We start from the raw sequence: 25,943 nt of genomic DNA on the forward strand, positions 1-25,943 counted from the left end.
ATTCCTTCATTTGCTTTCTAGCTTCTAAAATGTTGCTGCTGTTGTCTCCTTTCCCTCTCTCTTTGTTCTTGTATGGTCTGGAGTATAATTTGTACATTCGCCTCCCCTTCCCCCGGCTTTAGCTGGAAGCCTCCGTTATTTATGATAATTTTACTGGAGGACAACATATTGTACAGACGGAATCGTGTAGAAGGGTTTTGACACAAATTACCATATTGCCCTTAAATTACACGTACATATGAAAAGAGCAATGCTTTTATATAATAGTTCGTTTTGCAAACGAGAATGATCTTTCAGGGGTATTGCGTGCACCCACCCACTGGCCTCAATCCTCCGCCTGGCGCGGGCCGACACAATGCAAGAAACGACTGATAAAAGTGATAACAAGAGATGTAGGAGACAGCTGTGCGAATACAGAGACAAACTGCTTAAAAGGACCCAGCACATACACGCCTCTCTAGAACTGGGAGAAGGTGGGAGGGGGTCTGGTCTCGTCAATGATTGGTTGGCCTCTCGGACCAATCTCACACAGTGCGTGATTTTTGCCAATAATCGTGATCCACCTCCTCGTGGGCTTTGGAGCGTCGTTTACAAATGGAAATCCGGTACGTGAGAGGGACAGAACATGTAGCCAATGAGCCTTGGAGCATTAATGGGTGTGGTGAGGCCGCTGCCAGGTTTAGGGCGGAAGGAGTTCGGGATAAGAAGGGGAACGAAAGATGGCGGCAGAAACGCTGCTGTCCAAGCTGTTGGGGCTGCTGCTCTTGGGGTTCCTGTTACCTGCAAGTCTCGCTGGCGGTGTCGGGAGCCTGAACCTGGAAGAGCTGAGTGAGATGCGTTATGGGATTGAGATCCTGCCGTTGCCTGTCATGGGAGGGCAGGTGAGGAGGCGGAGAGCGGGCGAGAGTCTGGGGCAAGGGGAAGTGGGGAAAGAAGAGGAAGAAGGGCAGCTGTGGATCTGCGGCGGGAGCTTAAGGAGAATCGGGAAGAGTAAGTAGGAGTTTTACTATATCTCCTGAGGATCGCAGACTGAGACCCATTTCTTCGGGGCCGGAGACTGGGAGGGGGTGAGGCTTCCGGCTGTCGGCATCAGGTTCTAGTTCTTGATCAAAACACCCCCTCTCCCCAGGCTCCGCCCCAGTGGAGAAGTGGGAGTGCCCTCTCCCTTCACCCGTCAAACGGAGCTGGACGACTTGTGGCTCACTCTGTCTTGACGGGGACTTTCCCCGGGATCTGAAGAGAGATCTCGTTGTTCTGCCTGATCCTAACCTCTCTTTGCCTTTCTATCCCCCAACTCTCCCTTCTTTCCCAGAGCCAAGCTTCAGACGTGGTGATTGTCTCCTCTAAGTACAAACAGCGCTATGAATGTCGCCTCCCAGCTGGAGCTATTCACTTCCAGCGTGAAAGAGAGGAGGAGGCCCCTGCTTACCAAGGGCCTGGGATCCCTGAGTTGTTGAACCCAATGAAAGATGCTCCCTGCCTGCTGAAGGTGAAAGGGACTGGGATGGATAGAATGAGGGTTTGGAAACTGTCTGAGAACCAGAGTGCCAGTGCGTAGGACAGAATGGGGAGGACCTGTCAGAGTTAAGAAGGCCATTGGAGGAGTAGACATAATGTACAGACAGGAAAGAAGCAAAGAATCTTGCAACCATTGATGACACTTTGCTACATGTAGAGGAAGGTTAGGATAGAAGATCTCAAAATAAGGGTAAAACCAAAACCGAGGGACAGTGTGAGGTAGGAGAGGCACTCCCCTAAAGAAGCCTTCCTGATAAAGTCACCCCCTGCCCCTATCACTCTCTGCCCCAATATCCTGTTTTCATTGTGCCACTTTCCATAATCTGAAATCATCTGATTAACTAAATAATCAGTGTATTTATTTTTGGTCTGAGTCCCAGCACTAGAATGTAAGTTCATGAGGTCAGAGAATTTATCTTGTTCATAGGTATATCTCCAGTGACTAGAACAGCACAGGAAATGTAGAAGTTCAATTAATATTTGAATATTTTATGTTTCCCTGGTCTGAGTGCTTCAAGAATACCATTTCTTATCTTTATGGGAAGCAAAAAAGGATTTCTAAAAAAATCTTTAAAAAGGGAAGCATGGAAAGCCCACAGGTAGAAAACAGACTTTAGAGGTATCTCTCTGAGTCATAGAAGAAAACAGCCCTCCCTCCTCACTAAGAATCCGATGTATTGAGTGTGGCAGCAGAGAGAGATGAGAAGATGGTAGGTTATGTGTCTTGGAGCCAGGAGAGATTCTGGTTCCAAGAAGAGACATCTACACGTCATCCTCTTGATTGTTTATTTTTTTATTGTCAGACCAAGGACTGGTGGACATATGAATTTTGTTATGGACGCCACATCCAGCAATATCACATGGAAGGTGACTCACTTCTACATTTTCCCTAAGCCCTCAGCAACCTGTCATGGAAGGTGACCTCCCTCCCCAGTCCCCTTTCCTCCTAGTCCTCTTAGAAGGGAGTAGTCATGATTCATTGTGGTTTCTTTTGCAGATTCAGAGATCAAAGGTGAAGTCCTCTATCTCGGCTACTACCAATCGGCTTTCAACTGGGATGATGAAACAGCCAAGGTGGCAGCAGTGTGGGATTGGGCAAGAAAGGGGTCCTGGCTGCAGACTAAGAGCCCTGACAAAAAGGGGAGGGTTAGAATTAGCTGATGTGTTTCTTGGGACTTGGTGGCCATTAGGACAATGTGCCATTCTTCCTCCTTGCTGTATTTCTCACACCCCCTCCCTCCTGCCTGATGTCCTCCCCAGGCCTCCAAGCAGCATCGCCTGAAACGCTACCACAGCCAGACCTATGTCAATGGGTCCAAGTGCGACCTCAATGGGAGGCCCCGGGAGGCCGAGGTTCGGGTGAGTCCTGAAAGAGGGAAGCTGATATTTCCTCAGTGACAATTCAGATTTTAATGGAAGAGGGAAGGTTTGTATTTTACGGTCGTAAAGGTCTCTCTGTCACCTTAAACCCTATGTTTAAGACTCTTATTTCCAGTTGCCCAGCTGGGTGTCACTGTCTTGATATTCAGAAGCACTTCTAGTCAGCATTTCCCAAATCGTCTTCTCCAAACCCCCAACCACACTTACTTCTATTTCCATGGTTCTTCTTTCTGTCACCTAAACTAGAAACCTGAATGTCGTTAATGACTCTTTCTTCTCCTTTGCTTTGTCCTCCTTTCTTCATTTAATGGCTCTTTATTTAATGGGCTCTGCTCTGGGGATACAGTGGTGGGCAAACTTGCCGCCCCTGCCCCAATAGAATGCATAGTCTAGAAAGGAAGACAGATATTAACAAAAGAACCGCAGAAATGAGTCTGTAATTACAGAGAAGTGATATGAAAGAAAGGAATCTATTTCTCTCAGAGTAAATATCAAAGCCTATTCATTCTATTCTAGATTTCTCTCATAACTCTCTTCTTCTTGTCTATGTTGGTACCTTTATCTCTCACCTGCATCACTGCCAACAGCCTTTTAACAAGTGTTCCTGATCTAGTGGTCTTTACTGAGTGCAGGCAGGCAGGCAGACAGGCAGGCAGATGTATGGTGGGAAAAATTCCTTAGCTGATTCCAATGTGTATTTACAAACATATACACCTGTCAAGAACCACATGACAAGAATTATCTTTCTGTAATACGCATTTGCACATGTAGTTGTGTGTTGGTAAATGTTGAACACCCAGATCATGAGGATAGGGTAAGGGGAGAGGAGAGGGGAGCCCTGATTTTGATAAAGTTTGCCAGTATCTGTGGCGTAAATATCCCCACCATGGCCAAGTTCATGCTATCACCATGATATCAACTATCTTGCAACATTACTGAAAATTTCCTAGTTGGCTCTTGTGAACTGGTGTGAGCTGGCTCCAACATACCACTATAAGCATGTGTTACTTCTATGCTCAGTCCTGGAAAACCTTCGATGATTCTGCTTGTTCAAAGGAAGATCCAAATATTTCAACCCAGACTAGGGTGATAGCAGTGGAGGTAATGGGAAGCAGTCAGATTCTGGATGTATTTTGAAGATAGAGCCAATAAGATATATTGATGGATTGGATTTGGGGTGGAGTCGAGTATGACCCCAGTTTTTAGCTTAAGCAACTGGAAGTGGGAGGTGTTGGGCATATGAAGGCCAAGATGCCTATCAGACATCCCTGTGGCAATATCTAGGTGGTAGTTGACTCTGTGATTCTGGAGTTCGGGGACAGGTCTGGCCTGGAGATGTAAATACTCGTCGTGTTTCTGCTCCATTGACCTTCTTTTTTTTCTTTGAACCAGTAGGTCTCATTGTTTCCCTCTGCCTAGAGCTGTCTTCCCTGAGGTCTTTGAAAGGCTGGCTCCATCCCCTCTTTCAGGTTATATATCCCTGTGACACCTCCAGAGGGAGACCTGATGTAGGAACACAGATACACACACTCAGGTGCACCCTTCTGCCCCCATCTTTCTTTCTCTATCCTTGTAAATGCCTACAGTGTTTTATATTCTTCAAAGATGTGTCACTTCCTAAAATCATCTTACTTGTTTGAATTTACTATATCTGCCCCCACCAGAATAAGCTCCAGGTAGTGAGGAACAATATCTGTCTTATTTTCTGCTATATCCTCAGTGCCTGGAACAGTGTAGGTACCAAGTAGGCACCCAGAAATTATTCAGTGAATGAATGGAATGAATGACAAGCCAGTCCAAATGTGAACTTTCTGGGCTAACTCAGAAAGTTAGTTGTCTTCCTTCAGTGCTTCATATACATACATCCACATCCACATGTACCCATGTCTTAGTACATTTGGGCTGCTATAACAAAATACCACAGGCTGGGTAGCTTATAAACAACAGAAATTTATTTCTCACATTTCTAGAAACTGGAAGTTGAAGGTCAGGGTGCCAGCGTGGTTGGGTGAAGGTCCTCTTCCAGGTCACAGACTTCTTGTATCTCCACATGGTGGAAGGGATTAGGGAGCTCTCTGGGGTCTCTTTTATAAGAACACTAATCCCATGCATGAGGGCTCCATCCTCATGACCTAAGCACCTCCCAAAGGCCCCACTTCCTAATACTATCACATTGGGGGTTAGGATCTCAACATATGAATTTTAAGGGGGGCACAAACATTCAGACCATAGCAACCCACACGCATCCACACATATGTAATCTATTATAGCACTTCATCATATTCTCTTTATTTCTATACTACTTTGCAACTTCGGTAGGCCAAGAGCTGACAGCAAAGATTGTGTTTTCCTCCTATCTATTGAACATATGCCCTGTGCCAAGCTCTATATAACAGAAACTGAGGATAAAACGATGACTGAGAGACCAAGTCCTGCTCTCAGACATTAAATAGCCTCAACAAGCAGGATAAATACTTGGACAGGTGAAGTACATATCGTAGGGGAGCATACAATGAAGGCACTAATCAATTCTAGGTAAAGGAGAGGTCCCTGGAAGAAAGTGACATTTGATGTGACTGATGATTGAAGAATAAGGAGTTAGTCCAGCAGCTGTAGAGGAGTGGGAGAGAGAAGAAGAAGGCATCCCAGGTGGAAGGTGCAGTAAGTGCAAAAGACCTGAAGGCAAATGGCCTGTCTCAGGACTTGAGAGCTGTTCACAGTGACTGGAGAGAATTGTGGGAAAGGGGTTTGGGAGGTTGTTTGAAGAGACTAGGCAGTTGTCCAGAGGGGACAAGTCACAGGTCATGAAGCTCTGTAGCTATGGTAAGGAGTTTGGACAACCTGAGAAACAAGGGAGAGCCGCTGAAGTGTTTTAAGCAGAATGATGACATTTTCAGTTTTGGTTTCGAAGGATCACTCTGGCTGGAGTATAGTAAATGATTGGGAAACCAATTAGAATGCGGTTGCAGCAATTCAGGTGAGAAAACCAGGGTGGCCTGGGGATGAAGAAATGTGAATTTCTGGAGAGATTTAAGGGATGAAGTCAATAAAGTAAGATGAATAAAGTAAGATGATTGAAGGATAAGGAGTTATAAAGTAAGATTCCCAGGTTTCTGGCTTAAGCAACTGAATAGATGGTGATTCCTATTACTGAGATAGGTATAGTAGGAAGAGGAGTAGATTGAGTAAAGAAAAATGATTTTGGTTTTGAATAGGATGATTTTAGTGGCTGCAGTCATCTAAGCAGAGATATCTGAGGAGGCTGTTGGATCTGGGGATCTGGAGCTCAGGAGAGTGATCTGAGTTGAACACACAGGATTGGGAGTCATCAACATATTGGTTACAATTGGAGTCACAATATGGATAAAATTCCCCCAAAGAAACAGTATATAATGAGAAAAGTGGGACAAAACTTTGAAAGAGCCATCACTGAAAGCATGAGCAGAAGGGCTCAGCCAAGAAAAGGCCAGAGAGGAAACTATGGTGACATGGAACTCAGGAAGGACATGTTTCAAGGAGGGACTGGTCCACGGTGTCGACTACATCTGAACCTTCAGGGAAGAGGAGAATTAAAACTGCTTGAGCATAATCATGAGATTTATTATTTTAATAAAAGCAAAGTGTGCACATAGAAATAAAAATTCAGATGGTGGGCACTGGAACCAGATGGAAATTCCTGTCTTCTATTCTCAATCACCCTTGCCCAGACCTTAGGTTGAACTTAATAGCGGAGGCAAATGGCCATCTTTGCTAGAACAGTTTCAGTGGGGTGGTGAAGTCTAGATAGGAAGGAGAGGGAAAGGCATGCACTAAAGAGTGGCTGTGGTGTTGGGGAGGGTGCTACTTGGTTGTTGTGTGTTTTAAGAGGGGAGCACGTTTAAATGTTGTTAGGTGGACCTGGTAGAAAGAAGGAGAGGTTGAGGTACAGGAGAAGGAACAAGAAGAGAATGTGGACAGGGCTGGGATGCAGAACACAGGAGAGCAGTTATCCTGAGGATGGGGGCTCTAGGGTTGTAGCTAAAATGAAAGGGTTTTGTATTTCCTGAGGAGTGTGGAAATTTCAGTAACAGAAAATTGAGAGCATTCCAGCCTGGTTGCTTCTCTTTTTCAGTTCTCATATTTTGGCAACTCAAGTTCATTGCCTATGTGATTGAGTAAATCCCTCACTCCAGGGCAGACATTCCATCTTCCCAATGCCTCATTAGAAACAGTGTGCATAGTGTTTGGGAAAAGTATAGTTTTTGTGGGGTTTGGGAAAAATTGGCTAGCCATCTGGAATTAAATAAACTTGGATCCCTATCTCAATTCTTATGTAAGATTTCAGAGAGATCTAGGAATTTTTTCCTTTTTAATTTTTAATTATGAAACATTTTAAACATAGAGAAAATGATGTCATAGAGACCCACAAATTCACTGCCAGGTTAAACAGATGTTAACATTTTGCCATATTTTCTTCAGATCTCTGGGTTTTTTAATAAAAGAATAAGATACTAATGATATAGGTTAAAGACCAGCCTCTCATTTCTTCCCTCTCCCTCCTTTATAGAAACAACCACAAACATCTCCATACTTGCTTTATGCTTTTATTACTGATACACATATCATAGACAATACATATTGTTTTGTGTTTTAAAATTATATATCAGTATTATCAACTTGCTTTTTCACAAATCAGTGTTTTTTGCCATTCTGTGGCATTACCTGGAGATATCTAGTTCAATGATATTAGTGGCTGCATTGTGTTTCATTGTCTATTTAACCATTCTTTTACTGAGAATCAGTAGGGTTTCAGCTCACTTTCACACATAGCCTTGAAAGTAGGTCTCATTGTGAACGTGAAAGAGTTTCTCCAGGGAAATACTTTGAAGTAGAATCATTGGGTTACAGGGAGTGCATATTTTATTGGTGAATTTAATCCAACACTCATTTTTTCAATGTCTTTTTTTTTTTTACATATAGGCATTCTTTATTTGTTTTTATTTTTTTTAAGTTATGGTAAAATATACATAACATAAAAGTTATCATTTTAATTGTTTTTAAATACAGTTATTTAGTGCTTTACCAATGTTGTGTAACCATTACCAACATTCATCTCCCAAACAGAAACTGTACCCCTTAAAGAGTAACTTCCCATTTCCTCCTTTCCCCAGCAGCTTTTCTACTTTCTATCTCTATAAATTTGCCTGTTCTAGGTACTCCATATAAGTGGAGTCATATAATATTTGTTCTTTTGTGTATGGCTTATTTTATTTAGCATAATATTTTCAAGGTTCAACCATGTTGTAGCATATATCAGAATTTTATTCCTTTTTATGATATATTCCTTTCATGGAATATTTAATAATATTTCGTTATGTGTATATACTACATTTTGTTTATTCATCTATTGATAAATGGACACTTGGTGTTTCTACCTTTTGGCTTTTTTGGATAATGCTGCAATGAATGTTCGTGTACAAGTATCTGTTTGAGTCGTTTTCACTTCTTTTAGGTATGTATCTGGGCGTGGAGTATACCTTATGGTAATTCTACATTTAGCTTTTTGAGGAATTGCCAAACTGTTTTCCACAGCAGCTACACTGTTTTACCTTCCTACTACCAATGCACAAGGATTGCAGTTTCTCCACACCTCCTCTAATACTTGTTATTTTCCTCTTTTTTTTTTTTTTTTAAATAATGTGACCATATTAATGGGTATAAAGCGGTATCTTATTGTAGTCTTGATTTGCATTTCTCTAATGACTAATGATGCTGGGATTTTTTCATGTGCTTATTGGCCATGTGTATATCTTCTTTGGCAAAATGTCTATTCAAATCCTTTGCCAATTTTCGAATGGAGATATTTGTTCTTCATTGTTGAGTTGTAGGAGTTCTTCATATATTCTAGATATTGCTTATCAGATATATGATTTACAAATATTTTCTCCCATTCCATGGATTGCTTTTTCAATCACTTAATAGTGTTCCTTATGCACAAAAATTTTTAAGTCTGATAAAATCTAATTTTGGTGTCATATTTATAATGATTATAAGATTTTTTTTAGGTTTATTATGCATGAAACATTAGTAAATTATAATTTCATAGGCCATTATTTAGTTGTCTACATTTTCAAATGTATTAGTGTTTTCTTTTTCATAATGTTTTTGAAACTATATCCTCTTTTTAATTCCTAATATCGACTTTGTCTTTTCTCTTCTTGTTGATCTGTCTTGCCAGAGATTTGTCTGTCTTATTAGTCCAAGAGTCACCTTTTGACTTTGTTTGTCCTTTCTATTGTCTGTTTACTATTTCCCTAACATCTTCATTATTTTACCTTTTTTATTTCCTTCTTTCTTTGTATTCTCTTTCTAACTTCTTGGGGTTTTTTTTTTACACTTGAAAAATTCTATATTTAATTTTTTGACTAGATATTACATTCTCATAACTCAAATATAGAAATGCTTAAAAAGTATACAGAAAGTCTTAACATACCTTTCCCCTTATCAGCCTGTTCCCATTCGCATAAGAAAGGTAACCATTGTTAGCTCCTTTTTATATACTCAGAATTTTTTTAATGCATATATAAACATATATCTTTGAGCTCTTTCCAAATAAATGTATTAAAAGCTTCCTCATTCTTTTTTTTTATAGTCTCTGTTATTCTCTTATACACCTGTACCATCATTTGTCTAAATAGTTTCCTGTCGGTGGACATTTAGGTTGTTTTAATTTTTTTTATTACTACAGAAGTGCTACAGTGAATAACTTTATACCTACAGAGTATATAGAGATTAAATTCCTGGAAGTAGACTCGTGTCGTTTTTATATGTACTGTAAAGTTACCCAGCAGTGTATGAGAATATCGGTTTCCTTATAGCTATGCCAGCCCAATGTATTTTTAAACGATGGATTTTGGCCCATCATCAGATAGGCATCAGAGGGAGAATGATTTCCTAGTATGGTTTTAATGTGCATTTCTCTTAGGAAGAGATATGTAATCTTATTCTTATTTAAAAGCTATTTTTCTCCCTTTCCTCCCTTACTCTTCTTTCAACCATGTAAATTCTTTGTTCAAATGAATTACCTAATGGGTTGTTGATCTTTTTCTCCTCAATTTATAAGAGCTCTTCGTCTAATAGAGAGATTAACCCTTTGTCCTGATAGGAGTTGCCACTATTCTTCCAACTACTTTTGTGGCATGTTTCCCTTACATTCTCCTTTCCTAATCACTTGACTCTAAGGACTATGTTGGTTGCATCTCTCAAGTTTTGATATGTGGCGTTTCCATTTTCATTGTGGTTTGTGCTTTGCTTCAGAACTTACTTAGGATTATGATTATTTTTCTAAACACATATGTTTTATTTCTGTTGTTTTATATGATTGCTATTGATTTCTAATTTTATGCCATTGTGTCACTGATTCTTTTGGTGATTCTGGAGACTTTGTGAAGATCTTTAAATAAAGGATCTGGGCATGCTTGAAAGCATGTGTTTTTCTGTAATTATTCAGTTCAAGACTATAACTGTTTTTCAAATTTTCTACTAATGTTTGTCCAGTTGCCCAATCAATTGAAAGGAGCATATTAAATTTTTCACTATAATGGTAGATTTGGCAGTTCTGTTAATTTTTCCTTCATGTATTTTGAGACTGTGTTAGGTGCATATAAATTCAGAATTCTGATATCTTCATGGTAAATTATTCCTCTTACACTTTAATATTGTGACGATTTGTTCCTATTCATATTTAAAAAATTTATGTGAAACATAAAACTGTATAAAACATACTTGTATGTAGAAGAAATAATAGGAAATACTTATCTAATCACCTTAAGTTATAGAAGAACACTGACTGTACCTTGAAAGCTCCTCTGTACCCCTGTACACCACATCCCTCTCTGTCCCTTTACCACAGAGGTAACTGCTGTTCCGACTTTGAGGATAATTCCTTTGCTTTCTTTAGAGTTTCACCACCTATGTATGCATCCCATTTAATTTAGCCTTTTTCTGAACTTTACACAAATGGCATCATATTGTATGAAAACAACCATTACCTATACAGAAGTCTTCTGGGACTTGTTTCTTTTGCTCAGTACTCTGTTTATGAGATTCATCCATGTCCATGTCTGTAGCTGCAGTGCATCCACTTACATGCATGTGTGGTATTCCTTTGTATAGTTCATCAACATCTATCCATCCAAATGACCTTTTGTGGATATTTGGATTGTTTCCAGTTTTCTGCTGTTACCAAAAACCTCTGCTATGAACAACATTCTTTTTTTTTTTTTTAGCATTTTATTTTATTATTAGTTTCAACTATACAGTACATTGGTTAGACATTTATATAGTTTATGAAATAATTCCCCCAATTGCTCTATCACCCCTCTGGCTCTACTCCTAGCCATTACATTACTGCCGACTGCATTCCCTATGCTGTGCTCCCCATCCCTGTGACCATTTCTCAACTACTAATTTGTGCTTCTTTAACCCTTCACTATAACACTATCTCCTAATATAAAGTACAAGAATTCCATAGGAGAGAATTTCATCTGGGAATAATACAATTGGTGGGTCACAGGGTATGAAGGTGAATCCATGTTCTACTTTATCTGGCAATACAGAATATTATCCTAAGTTTTTGTTCCCATTTACATTCTTATTGAAATGTATGTGTTTTCAACATTACATATCCTGGCCAATATTTGATATCTAACTTTTACATTTTTACTAATTTATTAGGTGTGTAATTGTATCTCATTATGAACTTAAATTGCATTTCACTGATTCTTAATGATCATCTTTTCAAGTATTTATTGATTTCAAGTATTTATGAAACTGATTTAAACTAATGTACTTAATCGGTATCCTAAATATTAGACAAACTTCTATTTGAAATTAAATGATTTATTGATTTTCTAATGTTAAGCCAATTTTGCATTCCTGAGATGAACCCAGTTTGATCTTATGCATTATTCTTGCCCGTCCCTTTCATATCTTGCTGGATTCAGTTTGCTGCTTTTTCAAAGTACTCTATTTTTTTAACTTTTGTTTTTCAATCAGAGTTGACATTCAATATTATTTTATATTAGTTTCAGGTGTACAGCACAGTGTTTAGACATTTATATAATTTATAAAGTGATTCCCCCAATTAATCTAGTACCCACCTGGCACTATACATCATTTTTATAGTATTATTGGCTGTATTCTCTGTGCTGTACTTTATAGCCCCATAACTATTTTGTAACTACCAATTTATACTTCTTAATCTTTTCACCTTTTACAAAGGACTCTTGTATACAGGCATGCCCTCGAAATAGTATGGATTCCCTTTCAGAACTCTGCAATAATGTTGGTATCACAATAGAATCATGAATTTCTGGTTTCCCAGTGCATAAAGAAGTTGTGTTTATACTGTTCTATAGTCGATTAATTGTACAATAGCATTATGTCTAAAAAAAACAATGTACATACATTAATTTAAAATATTTTATTGCTAAAAAATGGTAATCATCATCTGAGCCTTAAGTGAGTCACAATCTTTTGCTGGTGATGGACATTACCTTCAGTTTTTAAGAAACACAGTATCTGCGAAGCTCAATAAAGTGAACCTCAGTAAAACAAGGTATGCCTGTGTATCTCCTGTGAGATACTGATCTGTAGTTTTTCCTTCTAGATTGTCTTTAAAAATTTTTTTTTTAAATTTTTAATTACAGTTGACATTCAATATTATATTAGTTTCAAGTGTATAGCATAGTGGTCAGATATTTATATAACTTACTAAGTGATTCCCACCCCCCGCCATCTTAAGGCTAGTTTCCACCTGACACCATACATAGTTTTTACAGTATTATTGACTATATTCCTTATGCTGTACTTTACATTCCTGTGACTGACTTTCTAGTACTATCCTTATCATGTTTTGGTAAATAGGTTTGGCTAGCTTCAAAAGATAAGCTCAAAAATGTTCTCACTTTTTCTGTACTCTGAAGGTGTGTAAATTGCAATTTAAAAAAAATTTGTTTTTCTTTTTAGGCGAGGGAACCCTTGGTTGACCTCACAGATTGCAAAGAACTTGTTGGCTTACAATCCCTCATTTTTAATTTTTACGCCTACAGCACCTGGTCTTCCTAGGTGATCTCCCATCCAACTACTAACCAGGCCTGAAATCAGACGGGATCAGGCTTGTTCAGGGTGGCATGGCCGTAGACTTGCAATTTTTTAATACTTTAATGTTTGCTAGAATTCACATGTAACATCATCTTGGTCTAGATTTTCTTTGTGTGAAGATTTGAAACTACCGATTCATTTTTTTAGTAGTTTTAGGACTGTTCAAGGTTTCCTATTTCTAATTGGGTCAGTTTTAGTCAGTTATATTTCTTAGGAATTTGTCTAGTTCATCTGATTTTTCACATTTATTGTCATAAAGTTGTTTATGATATCCTTCTATTTTTATAGTCTGTAATTAGATCCCTCTTTTCATTCCCCATGGGTTATTTTTGCCTTGATCTTTTGTTATTGGTCAGTCTCACCAGAGGTCAGTTTCATTAGTCTTTTCAAAGAACTAACTTTTGGCTCTGTCGAGTTTCTCTATTTTATTTGCTTTCGATTTTATTAATTTCCACTCGGTCTTTATTTTCCTTGCTTATACTTTTTTGGAGGTTTATTTTGCTGTTCTTTTTTCAACTTTTTGAAATGAATGCTTAGCTCATTCATTTCCAGCTTTTCCTTTTATATAATATAGCTCTTCTAAATTTCTTTCCAAGTACTACTTTAGATACTTCTTACAAGTTTTTTATGGCTATTTTAAGCTGCTTTATCGAATTTTCAAAAGGATGACACTTTTCCTGATTCAAAATCCAGAAAATATAAAAAGATGTGCAATGAAAATTCTCCCTCCCAAACTTACCTTTCATTTGCTCAGTTCCTGTTGTGCCTTCCCACCCACTCCTCACCTCACCATCCCCAAACCTGCTCTCGGTTTATCATGTGTCCTTCCAACCTTTCTTTGTGTGTTAATAAGCAATTATGACTTGAAGTCCTTATTTCCTTTTCCTTTTACACACAATATACAGTATATTAAACATGTTCTGCATCTTGTTTTTATATATCTTAACAATAATTCCTAGAGATTCAGTAGCAGTACATTAGAGTTTTTGTTTTTACATCTGCATAATATTCCATTATATGAATATTCTGTTATTTTGTCACCAGTACAGTAGTGATTGAAATTTTCCCCCATTTTTTTATCACAAAAGATTATTACATTATACATATGTACATGTATAAATATATCTTAAAAGTATAATTTCTGGACACAGGTTATTTATATTTAAAGATTATCTTTAAAAATTTTTTATTATGGAAAATCAAATATATATAAAATCAGAGGTAACTTTACTATGACCCCCCTGTGTATCATCTAACTGTAACAAATATGGCCAGTTTCATTTCATCTATCCCTTTGCCTACCTCCCTCCACTACCTCCTTAACTCCCAGATTATTTGTAAGCAAAGTACTGACATTATATCATTTCATCTATAAATATTTCTATATCCTTAAAATATTACAGTTCTTTTTAAAACATAAGCACAATGCCATACACACTAAAACATTAACAGTAATTCCTCATCATCAAATATTCAATATTTTCAAGTTGCCTGATTATCATATAATATTTTTTATGGTATTATTTAATTTGAGTCCTTTTAAACTTGTTGAAACTTATATGGTTTATATATTTCAATTGCCGTAAATGTTTCTTTGTGCTTGAAAGGAATGTGTACTCTATTGTTAGTACAGTGTTTTCTGTATCTCTTTTAGGTCATGATTGTTAATTGTGCTGTTCATATCTTTTGTATCCTTACTGATTTGTCTCCCACTATAATTATGGATTTGTCTGTTATTCTTTATTATTCTTTCAATGTATTCATTATTTTTCTGTCAATTGTTGCTTTATGTATCATGGGGCTATGTATTAATTTATTCAACAAAGGTTTATTAAGTGCTTCTATGTGCCAGGCACTGTTCTAGTTGCTTGGGGATATTTCAGGGAACAAAACAGACAAAAATTCCTGTTCTACATGGGAGAGACAGACAAGAAGCAAGATAAAGAATTATGTGTAATTTAAATTATTTTCCTCATAAATTGAACTTTTTAAAATTATGAATTGACTTTTTTTATCTTAGTAATTTTCTTAAAGTCTCTTGTGTGATAATATAGCTATAACAGCTTTCATTGAGTTATTTGTTTACTGCATTTTTTCATACTTTTTTATCCTTCTACATTCTTATGTTTTAAATGTATTCTCTAAACAGGATATAGTTGTATTTTGAAAAATTTTAATTATTATATGTACACACACATATATATTTGGGTTTATGTCTAATAATTTGTGCTTTCTTTTGTTCCACTGTTTCTGTTTCTTTTTCTGTCCTTTCTTGCTTTTTATTTTGTCTTAATCATTCCACCTCCTCTCTTGTCTGAGTAAGAAGTTATGCACTTTCTTTTATTTATTTTTTTAAATAACAGTTGTATCAAGATATAATTCATATGCCATATAATTTCATGTGCGATTCAGTGTTTTTTTAGTATACCTCCAGAGTTGTGCAAACCATCACCATAATTTCAGAAGACTGTCATCACCCTAAAAGAAATCTCCTGCCTTTTAGCAGTTACTCTCCATTCCACACTCCTAATCCCATCCTCCACTCTACACAACCTCTACTCTTTCTGTTTCTATAGATTTGTCTACTCTAGACATTTCATATAAATGAAATCGTACAATATGTAACCTTTTGTGTCTGGCTTCTTTCACTTAGAATGTTTTCAAAAATTATCCATATGTAGCATGTACCAGTACTTCATTACATTTTATTGCCAAAAACATAATATTCCTTATCCTATTTATCTGTTCCTCAGTTGGTTAACATTTGGGTTGTATGAACAAGGCTGCTTTTAGCATCATGAAGAAGTTTTTGTGTGGAAATATGTTTTCATTTCTCTTGGTATATACCAAGGAATTGAATTGCTAGATATATGGTAATTAATTATATGTTTAACTCTTTGAAGAACTGCTACACATTTCCCAAAGCAGTAGCACCATTTTACCATCCCACCAGTAGTAATCGACAGCTTCAATTTCTCCACATCCTCATCAACACTTGTTTTTATCTTTTTGACTATAGCCTTCCTAGTGAGTGTGAAGTAACATCTCATGGTTTTGATTTGCATTTCCTTGGTGGTTAATGATGTGGAGCATATATATATATTTTTTTTACATTCACTTTATTTATTTATGGAGCATTTTTTCATATACTTATTAGCAGTTTATATATGTTCTCTGAAGAAATATCTATTCAGATATTTTGCCCATTTTAAAATTGTGTTATTTGTCTTTTTATTTTTGAGTTGTAAAATTTCTTTATATTCTGGATGCAAGTCCCTTATCAGATACATGATTTGCAAATATTTTCTCCCATACTTTGGGTTGTCATTTCACATTCTTGATGGTGTCCTTTGCAGCATGAAAACTTTTAGTTTTGATAAATTTCAATTTATCTATTTTTCTTTTGTTACTTGTGCTTTTAATGTCTAATAAACCACTGCCTCATCTAAGTCCTTGAAAACTTAAACCTATATTTCCCTCTAAGAGTTTTATAGTTTTTTATTTAGGTCTTTGATCCATATGGAGTTAATTTTTGTATGTAGTTTGAGGTAAGAGTCCAACTTCATTCTTTTGCATGTAGATGTCCAGTTCACCTAGCATCATTTGTTGAAAAGACTATATCTGCATTGAGTTAACTTTATTGAAAATCAAATGATGATAAAAGTGAAGGTTAATTTCTGGACTCTAAATTCTATTTCATTGGCCTGTATATCTATCCTCATGTCAATACCACACTGTCTTGATTATTGTAGCTTTGTAGCAGGTTTTGAAATCTAAAAGTGTGAGTCCTCTAATTTTGTTCTTCTTTTTCAAGATTGTTTTGGTTATTTGGAGTCCTTTGAACTTTTACATGAATTTTAGGATCAGTTTGTTAATTTCTGCAAAGACAGCAACTGGATCTTAGATGGAGATTGCATTGAATCTGGGGAATATTGCCATCTTAACAGTATTGTAATCTATGAACTTGGATGTCTTTCCATTTATTTCTTTTAATTTCTTTCAGCAATGTTTTGTAGTTTTCATAGTATATGTTTTATACTTAACTTTGCTACATTTATTTCCAATTATTTTATTCTTTTTGCTGCTATTGCAAATGGAGTTTTTTTCTTAATTTTATTTTTGGATTTTTCATTGCAAGTGTATGGAAATGCAATCGATTCCTGTATCCTGCAAACTATGGAACTCATTTAGTAGTTCTAATAGTTTTTTAAATGGATTCCTAAGGCTTTTCTATATACAAGATCAGGTCATCCGTAAATAATGATAACTACTTTTCCCAATCTAATCACTTTGTATTTTTTTTTCTTGTTTTAATTACCTTGGTCAGAACCTCTAGCACAATGTTGAATAGACATGGCCTGAGCAAACATCCTCATCTTCTTTCTGACCTTAGAGGGAAACCATTCAGTTTTTCACCATTAAGTATGATGTTAGCTGTGGATTTTTCATAGATGCCTTTTATCAGGTTGCTGAAGTTTTCTTCTATTCCTAGTTTGCTGTTTTGATCATAAAGAGGTGTTGAATTTTGTCAAATGCTTTTTCTGTTTCCATTGAGATGATCATGTGGTTTTTGTCCTTTATTCTATTGATAGTGTGTTAATTACATTAATTGATTTTTTTTTTTGTTTTAAATCTCAACCTTGTACTCCTGGAATATATCCCACATGTTGCTGAATTCATTAACTAGGAATATTTGAGGATTTGGGAGTTCTATATTCATAAGAGATTTTAGCCTGTGGCTTCCTTTTCTTGTGGCATCTTTGTCTGAATTTGATAGTAGGGTAATATTGGCCTCATAGAATTAGTTGGGAAGTATTCCTTTCTCTTCTGTTTTTTGGAAGAGTTTGAGAAGCACTGCTGCTTATTACTTTTTAAATGTTTGGTAGAATTCACTAGGAGACCCGTCTGGCCCAAGCTTTTCTCTGCGAGGAGTTTTTTTTTATTGCTAATTCAATCTTTTTACTTGTTATAGGTCTATTCAGAATGTCTGTTTCTTCTCGATTCAGTTTTGGTAGTTTGTGTCTTTCTAATTTTCCCATTTCATCTAAGTTATCTGATTTGTTGGCATATAGGTGTTCATTGTATTCCTTTACAATCCTTTTTATTTCCGTGAGGTTGGCGATGCCTACTCTTTCATTTCCTATTGTACTAACTTGAGTCGTTTTTTCTTGGTCAGTCTAGCTAAAGTTTGGTCACTTTTATTGATCTTTTAAAAATCAACTTTTAGTTTTATTGATTTTCTCCATTGCTTTTCTATCCTCTATTTTAGTTAATTTCTGTTCTAATCTATATTATTTCCTTCCGTCTATTCGTTTTGGGTTTAGTTTGCTTTTCTTTTTTTAGTTTCTTAAGGTGGAAGGTTAGGTTATTGATTTCAGGTCTTTTTCTTTTTTAATATTAAATATTTAATATTTAATCATTTTACAGGTAAAATTTTCCTTTGAGTACTGATTTAGCTGCATCCCTTAAGTTTTAATATGTTGTGTCATAGTTTTCATTCATCTCAAAGTATTTTATAATTTTCTTGTGATTTTCTTCTTTGACCCACTGGTTACTTGGGAGTATATTGTTTAATTTCCACATATTTGTGAATTCCCTAAATTTCTTTATGTTACTGATATCTAATATCATTCCATTGTGGTCAGTTTTAAATTCTGACTACAGATTTAAATTATTTGTATAATTTAAATTCTAAGTTCTTTGAACATCTTTATAAGGAGTACTTTAAACTGTTTTTCTATGAACTCCAACATCCGTGCCCTCTCATAGGCATTTTCTGTTGCCTGCTTTTTTCCTATGTAAGGCTCCCTCTTAACTGTTTCTTTGCATATTTCATACCTCATAATTTTTTTGTTGAAAAATGAACATTTAAGGTAATATATTGTTGCAGCTCCAGATACTGATACCTGGCCTCCACCACAAGACTTGTTTTTGTTTGCTTGTTTATTTCTTTAGTGACTTGGACTATTTTAGTGAAGCCCATTTCCCCTGCAATATAAAGCCTCTCATGTTACTCCCCTGAGGGCACAATCTTTGGCTCCACAGGGCTCTCTTTGATTCTCTGATCTATTAAGCTCTTTACCTATACTGGTATCATACCCACCTGTTAAGCTCCACTAATTGTTGGCTGATTGATTACTCTATAGTTTTTGACATATGAGGCATAAGTTGCTTGATAATCTGATCCAATTAAATTTGGGTTCCTTTACAAGGCTTGTTTTTTATAAAAATATTTTAGGTTTGTTCTGACCTCAGGAGAGCTCTTAATTGCTGTGTCTTTCCTTGTTCCTCTCTGTTAAATTGGTTGGCCTCTGGTTTAGCTTGTGCTTTAATGGAGCTACCAGCCTTTTCTGAACTGTTTACCACCAAAATCTCCATTTTCTTTTTTTGAGGGTGCCCTTAGGCTTCAACTTTCCTATACTGTTTCATATAAAGTCAGTTGCTTTGGGGGAAGCGTAAGAGCTCTCTGTTCTTATGGGTTGCTTCTTCCCCCGGGCAAAATCACGTAAGCCCCTGCTCTGGAGCTGGTGTCAGGGACAGTGACCCACTTCTCTGAGTGACACTCCTGTTTTATAATCTGGGAACTGGGCAGGGGTGATAGCCTCTGGCCCTCTCAGTTTGCATCTCTGTTGTAAAACCTCCACCCTATTACTGATCTGGGATTAGAGCCATTAGGGCCCTGATATTCCTGTCTTGCTGCATCTAAGGTACAGCCTCTGTGCTGAGTGGGGCTGGATGGAGGACGCGAGTCCTCAAGCTCTTGACCACATTCACCAGGAATTAGTCTACAACTTAGAGCTGGGAAAGGTGAGAAATATTGGTAGCCTGCTCCTCCTGGTGAAGTACCATATCCCTTGACTGGATGCAGAAGGAATGGAAACCCCCCCACCCCTTTTTTTTTTTACCACATTCTCCTGGAGCATCTGTCTAATTTAGATATGGGGTGGGGTTAGGGGCATAGAGGAAGGGAGCAGGTCATGGCCCAAGTGCCACAAACTTTTGCTGTTCAAGATTTAGTAACAGATATTTCTTAATTTGTTCTATATCCTTAGGAAAAATTCCAGAGATTTAAAATATTTATGTTTTTAAAGATTTTCATCATTTATGGAATTCCACTAGGAGGAGTGGGTCTGCAGAGCTCCTCATGCTGCCATTCCAGAAATGGGACCTCTCTTTTAGTTTTAATAATTACTTTAGAAATTACAATGATGCATACTTAATTTATCAAAGGCTAACATTAATTGATGTCTTTACTCTCTTTCTGAATAACGTAAAGATCTTATAACTGTTTCCAGTTTTTATTGTATACACATACATGTACACAAGGAACATATATATTAAACATATATGTATATTTATCAAATATGTATAGATATATACATACTATATTTACATAAAGCAAGAATGTGAAACAAATCATCTGGTTACTTACAGTTAAGCTGCCTGAGTTCAGTTCTTGTTTTTACCACTTACCAGCTGGTCAACCTAACAAGTCCTCTAACTGCCTCAAACCTAAGTTTCTTGAGCCCCAGAGGTGAGATCTTAATACTAATTTGTGATGATTAAGTGAGTTAACATGTGTAAAGTGCCATATATATAATATATGCATAGTATCTGACACACAATGAGTGCTTAATGAAAGTCAGCTCTAATAACTAAAGGTAATTATCGGTGGTAGTTACACTTATCCTCTCTGCCCTGGCAGTTCCTCTGTGACGAAGGTGCTGGTATTTCCGGGGACTACATCGATCGTGTGGATGAGCCCTTGTCCTGCTCCTATGTACTGACCATTCGGACTCCGCGGCTCTGCCCCCACCCTCTCCTCCGGCCTGCACCCAGTGCTGCTCCCCAGGCCATTCTCTGTCACCCCACCCTGCAGCCGGAAGAGTACATGGCTTACATCCAGAGGCAAGCTGGTGAGTAATTAAAAGATCAAGGAGAAGAAGGGGAGACATGGGGAGGGACAAGCAGAAGATAAAATACTGAAGAGCCCAAAGGAATGTGTCCCTGTTCTGTCTGCATGCTGTTTTTCAGTAGACTCAAAGCAGTATGGAGATAAAATCATAGAGGAACTACAAGACCTAGACCCTCAAATGTGGAGCGAGACCAAGCCTGACGTACCCACAAAGAGAGCAGGTAGGGCCTTGCTGCACCTCTTCTGTGAAACTTGTTTCCATTTCTTCCCTTTCCCAATCTTAGTGTCCTGAACTAACTGTTGGGATGGGGTGAAAAAGTACTAAGGGATGTACCCACCTCAATAATAGAGGAGGGGAATGTCCCCATTGTATTTGCTTCCTTCCATTTTCCCCTCCTTTCAGATTCTTCCCTGTCCTCTATATCTCAGGTGCAATCCCAACCAAGGATGACAATAAGGAATCAGATTTCTGGAAGATGATTCATGAGCCAGAGGACCAGGCCCCAGGAGGGGAGGGGGTACAGGTTGAGGTGAGAGCCAGCTTCTTCGCCATTTCTCTGATGAGGCTGAACCTGGGCTGTGGGGTGGAGGGCCCCCTGAGGTCATTCATTATGAGATGGCCTATATCTGTCTAGGAATGCAAGGATATACCCAGAACCATTGCCTTAAGAGTATGGTAGGCATAAACAAGCTTGCATTCTTGACTCTGCCCTCTTCCCTTTATTAGGAGCAGGAACCAGATATTGAGCCAGCAGATCCAGCTTCAGGTTCTCCTGGCGGTAGGTGAACCCTTCGGGTCTCTTTTGCTGCTGGGATGTACTTTTGGGTTGGCAGGGGTGGGGGTAGAAGTAAACACTGAGAGGGAGGTTGGACAGCCAAATCAGTAGTAGCAAATTCACTTTTACAGGCGTTAGTACCCTTTGTAGACAATAATTCTCTTCTAGGGAGATAGCAGACACATTGGTTCCACTACTTGCTGACTTCGTAATCTTGGACGATTTCACTTAACCTCCATTTCCTCACCTATAACATGTGGTTAAGCACCCCTACCTTTGAAGGTTATTATGAGATTAAATGAGAACGAATTTTTAGTTCACAGTGGAATGCGGAAACTGAGTCAACAAAAAATGTTTATATTTGTGGAATGAGGAGAACAGGATTCAGGGAAGAGGAACCCTTGTCCTGAGAATCTTTTCTGGAGTCCTAAAAACTGGAGTGATTGCCAGAAGAGCCTCAGCAGTGCATGAAAGAGCAGGGGCCTTAGCAGTTTGTTAGCATCCTTCTCTCTCCTGTGAGTCCACTTCAGGCCAGTGCTCTCTGGAGGGGTATGTTTGTCCCTATCTCTCTGACCAGACAGGTAGCTCCTGGAGATAAGGACCATGTCCTCCCTTGGTCTCCTCAACTCCTCTCCTTAGGAAGTCAAAATAGAATTTAGGACACAATAGATCCATTCCTATTCTTTCGTCTCAGATTTTCAGAACAATGTCCAGGTCAAAGTCATTCGGAGTCCTGCAGACTTGATTCGATTGATTGAGGAGCTGAAAGGTGGAACACAAAAGGTACGGGCCTTGCTCAAGGGAGGGGTGGAATCTGCCTCCCTCTTGGGAGCATTTGAAGAACCACCCCAGACCTGCGCTGGGCCCCATAATACTGACTCCCTGCCTTTACTCTTCTTTAGTCCCCTGCTGCCACCCCCAGCCACTGTTTGTCTCTTGCCCCCCACCATGTGTCTTTACTGAAACTCCAACCGTCTCCTTCTTTCTCCCAATCCCCGTCCACCCAGGGGAAGCCAAATGCAGGCCAGGAACAACCTACGGACAATGCTGCAGAAGTCCCTCACAGGGAAGCAGAAGTGAAGGAAAAGGGTGACACAGAACATCAGAATGAGGTGGAAGAAGAGGAGGACGATGAGGATGAAGACGAAGATGAGGATGAACGTCAGTTACTGGGAGAATTTGAGAAGGAATTGGAAGGGATGCTGCTCCCATCAGACCGAGAGCGGCTCCGTTCAGAGGTGAAGGCTGGCATGGAGCGGGAGCTGGAGAACATCATCCAGGAGGTGAGTGTGGCTCTTCCTCCTGTTGCTTCCACCCCTGTCTGCTCCTGACCTGTGGGCAGGTCAGGCCAAGGGACTGAAAGAACAAAGGGCAGCACCTAGTGCAGCATGGGGCCTGGGACAGGGCCCTCTGAGTTGTTCGTTTAGTTAAAATGGGGGGACAGAGAGAGGTATGAGACTTCTACATGACTCTTCTGTAGAGCCTGGACCCCTGGCCTTCACTGCTCAGCCCCTTGACTCTCCACTCCCCTCTTGGGCATTCCAGACTGAGAAGGAGCTGGACCCAGATGGGCTGAAGAAGGAGTCGGAGCGTGATCGTGCTATGCTGGCTCTGACATCCACTCTCAACAAACTCATCAAAAGGCTGGAGGAAAAGCAGAGTCCAGAGCTGGTGAAGAAGCACAGGAGGAGGGTTGTCCCCAGAAAGCCTCCCCCTGCCCCCCGACCAGCAGGTGAGAGCTGTCAGCTGAGAAGCCAAGTCCCTTGTCTTAAGCCCTCAGCTGGTGTGTGCCAAAGGGCGTCATGTTCTTTCCATTCTGAGAACACTCGTTCTCTTCCCTCGTTCGGGAACACTGTTCTCACTCTTGCCTTCTTCCCACTACCTCCATCCTTTTGCCTGCTTACCTCCCATTCACCCTTTGAGAAGTAGCTTCTAGAACATGTCTGACTGGCTACCATACACCCAGTGCTTAGCACTTTGCCCAGCACATAGTGGGTGATCAGTAGATATTAACTGAGTGACTGTGAGCCTGGGCGCTGAAGACTACACATCTGTGCGGGATGCAGCTTTTCAAAATTAGGACTTTGCACCAGGAGAGGCCCCAGTTGGAAGGCTGTCATCATGAAGCCAGCTGCTCATAAGCCAATTGCCTGGACAGACTTGAAGTTATCCCTTCTTCTTGCACCCCTTTGTGTCCATTCCATGGGGTCCTATGGGTGTGGAGATCAGACATTCCAAATGGAATATTCGAGCTTCAAACCTTCCATCTTTCTCTGTAAACGCTGATGTGTCTTTTGAGTACCAACATGGAGAATGCCAAACCACAGTTTTCCAACCCGTTTCTTAAAACTTCGTGGGCCCAAGTGGCCTGATTTTTGCTTCAGAAAACAGTTGTTTTCCTGTAGGTTTTAGGCAGAATTAATGGGTCCAGAGGGAAGAAAGGAGAATGCAGTTGGCGAGGGAGCTCTATAGGCTAGAATGGGGTGAGGGGGGCTAATTTATCTTGGGCCCTGACTCTACATGCTTGAGATGGAATAACTGCCAGAACCAATTGATGGCTTAGAGAGAGCTGACCACGACAGCCCCTAACCCTGGAGTCACACTGCTCTGCTTTGTGTCTCCTTGTGTGTCTCCCCCTCTAAGAGGAGGATCCTGAGCACAGAGTCCGGGTCCGGGTCACCAAGCTCCATCACGGAGGCCCCAATCAGGATCTGACAGTCCTCGAGATGAAACGGGAAAACCCACAGCTGAAACAAATCGAGGGGCTGGTGAAAGAGCTGCTGGAGAGGGAGGGACTCACAGCTGAAGGTGGGCCCTGGAGGGTGGGGCCGGATTAAGAGCTATTGGAAGGGCTTGCTGCCTGAAGCGGAGGGGCTGGGTCAAGATGGACTGTAAACCTCTGCTGGGGACCTGGGGGGCAGAGGACCTGCAGTGAAGCCCCTCCCACTTCCTCTCTTCTCACTGCCTATCCCACTCCTTTCTAGGGAAAATTGAGATTAAAATTGTCCGACCAGGGGCTGAAGGGACTGAGGAGGACACACGTTGGCTGACTGATGAGGACACGAAAAACCTCAAGGAGATTTTCTTCAATATCTTGGTGAGAGGCATCCTACCCCCAAGTCCTGGACCTCCAGCCTGCCCCCTCCTCTAGTGCACTGTGGTGTTGAGAGCATGGTTTAGTCACACAGGTACATCCCAGCCTCACCACTTTCTGAGCTTCAGTTTTCTCACCTGTAAGAGAGGCTGATGATTCTGGCAGTTGGGTGTTCGGGCCCTCAGCAAGGGGCCTGTAAGAAGTGCGCGTGCCTCATCTCTGCCTTCCCCATGCTGCCAGTCCCTGTATCCTCCAGTGCCCAGTGCTTCCCTGGGCTCACCAGTCAGCACTCCAGCTCACCCCACACTCCCCACCACTAGGTGCAGGGAGCTGAAGAGGCGCAGAAGGAGCAGCAGCGGCAGAAAGATCTGGAGAGCAATTACCGCCGGGTGTGGGGCCCTCGAGGCGGGGAAGGCACTGGGGACCTGGATGAGTTTGACTTCTGAGATCACCACTACCATCAACTGAGTTCGCCAAGGAATCCAGAGTCTTCCTAGGCTTGCCCTGCTGCCTCCCTACCCATCTCCTACTCCCTGGGACCCTGAAGACAAAACAACAGAGTAGAGCTGAGCTGTGGACTTCTGGGGGCCCAGCTGGAGGTGTGGAGGGGCCATGGGGCGAGTGCTGCTGCTACTGCTGAGAGCTGCCCTGAAGACCGCCCAGGCCTGTGAGTTTTGCTCTCCCAGGCTTCTTTCTCCCTATGTCCCTTTCTTGCCTCCCCAACTTTCCCTTTATGTTCCCCAACTAGTCTCCTTTCCCCTTCCTAACTAAAGAGTCAGTAAGATCTTTGGAGTGGAGTAGAGCAGGAGAAGCAAGAAACATGAGCTGTGCAGCAGCCCCTAAGAGGCAGGTCCCTGCTCCCGCCCCTGCCGCTGTTCACAGTCACCTACCCCCTTCCCTTGCATTGGTTTGGGATTTCCTGCTTTTTCCCCTTTCCACACTGTTCCCTACAATCTGTGCTTCTGAGTTGAGGAACCGTCCTCTGTTGCTGAGGAAATGGGAGAAAGTTGCCCATCACCTCTGACACAATCCAGTGAAAGGGTGGGGTACAGACTCACCCACCATGTTCTTGAACAATCAGGTTTCTAAATAAAAAACTGGACCATTGCTCCATCAA

The 25,943-nt window shown here is 39.8% G+C and overlaps 1 protein-coding gene across 4 annotated transcripts; it reads left to right on the forward strand.

The window, feature by feature from the left end:
• The first annotated feature begins 681 nt into the window (after nucleotides 1-681).
• Nucleotides 682-25,943, forward strand: OS9 (OS9 endoplasmic reticulum lectin). Of its 4 annotated transcripts, none has more exons than XM_039865821.1 (15): nucleotides 682-881; nucleotides 1,313-1,489; nucleotides 2,322-2,385; nucleotides 2,516-2,592; nucleotides 2,779-2,877; nucleotides 20,747-20,957; nucleotides 21,076-21,177; nucleotides 21,386-21,486; nucleotides 21,684-21,735; nucleotides 22,427-22,515; nucleotides 22,740-23,015; nucleotides 23,278-23,464; nucleotides 24,376-24,540; nucleotides 24,717-24,829; nucleotides 25,147-25,943. In XM_039865821.1, exons 1-15 carry the CDS (start codon nucleotides 720-722, stop codon nucleotides 25,270-25,272), a joined length of 2,001 nt encoding a protein of 666 aa, XP_039721755.1. In that variant the 5' UTR covers nucleotides 682-719; the 3' UTR covers nucleotides 25,273-25,943. The 4 variants fall into 4 exon arrangements, with proteins under 4 accessions (XP_039721755.1, XP_039721756.1, XP_039721757.1 ...); XM_039865822.1 differs by having other exon boundaries at nucleotides 21,079-21,177; XM_039865823.1 differs by lacking the exon at nucleotides 24,376-24,540.

This window comes from Pteropus medius, unplaced genomic scaffold (genome assembly GCF_902729225.1).
Source record: "Pteropus medius unplaced genomic scaffold, Ma_sr-lr_union100, whole genome shotgun sequence".
In the NCBI taxonomy this organism is placed as follows: Eukaryota; Metazoa; Chordata; class Mammalia; order Chiroptera; family Pteropodidae; genus Pteropus; species Pteropus medius.

What these genes read in the sequence shown, in the direction of transcription:
- OS9 (XM_039865821.1), top strand. Translation starts at nt 720, where the DNA reads ATGGCGGCAGAAACGCTGCTGTCCAAGCTGTTGGGGCTGCTGCTCTTG. An exon ending in ATGCTCCCTGCCTGCTGAAG is followed by an intron (nt 1,490 to 2,321) that starts GTGAAAGGGACT and finishes TTTTATTGTCAG; the next exon opens with ACCAAGGACTGGTGGACATA. An exon ending in TTACATCCAGAGGCAAGCTG is followed by an intron (nt 20,958 to 21,075) that starts GTGAGTAATTAA and finishes GCTGTTTTTCAG; the next exon opens with TAGACTCAAAGCAGTATGGA.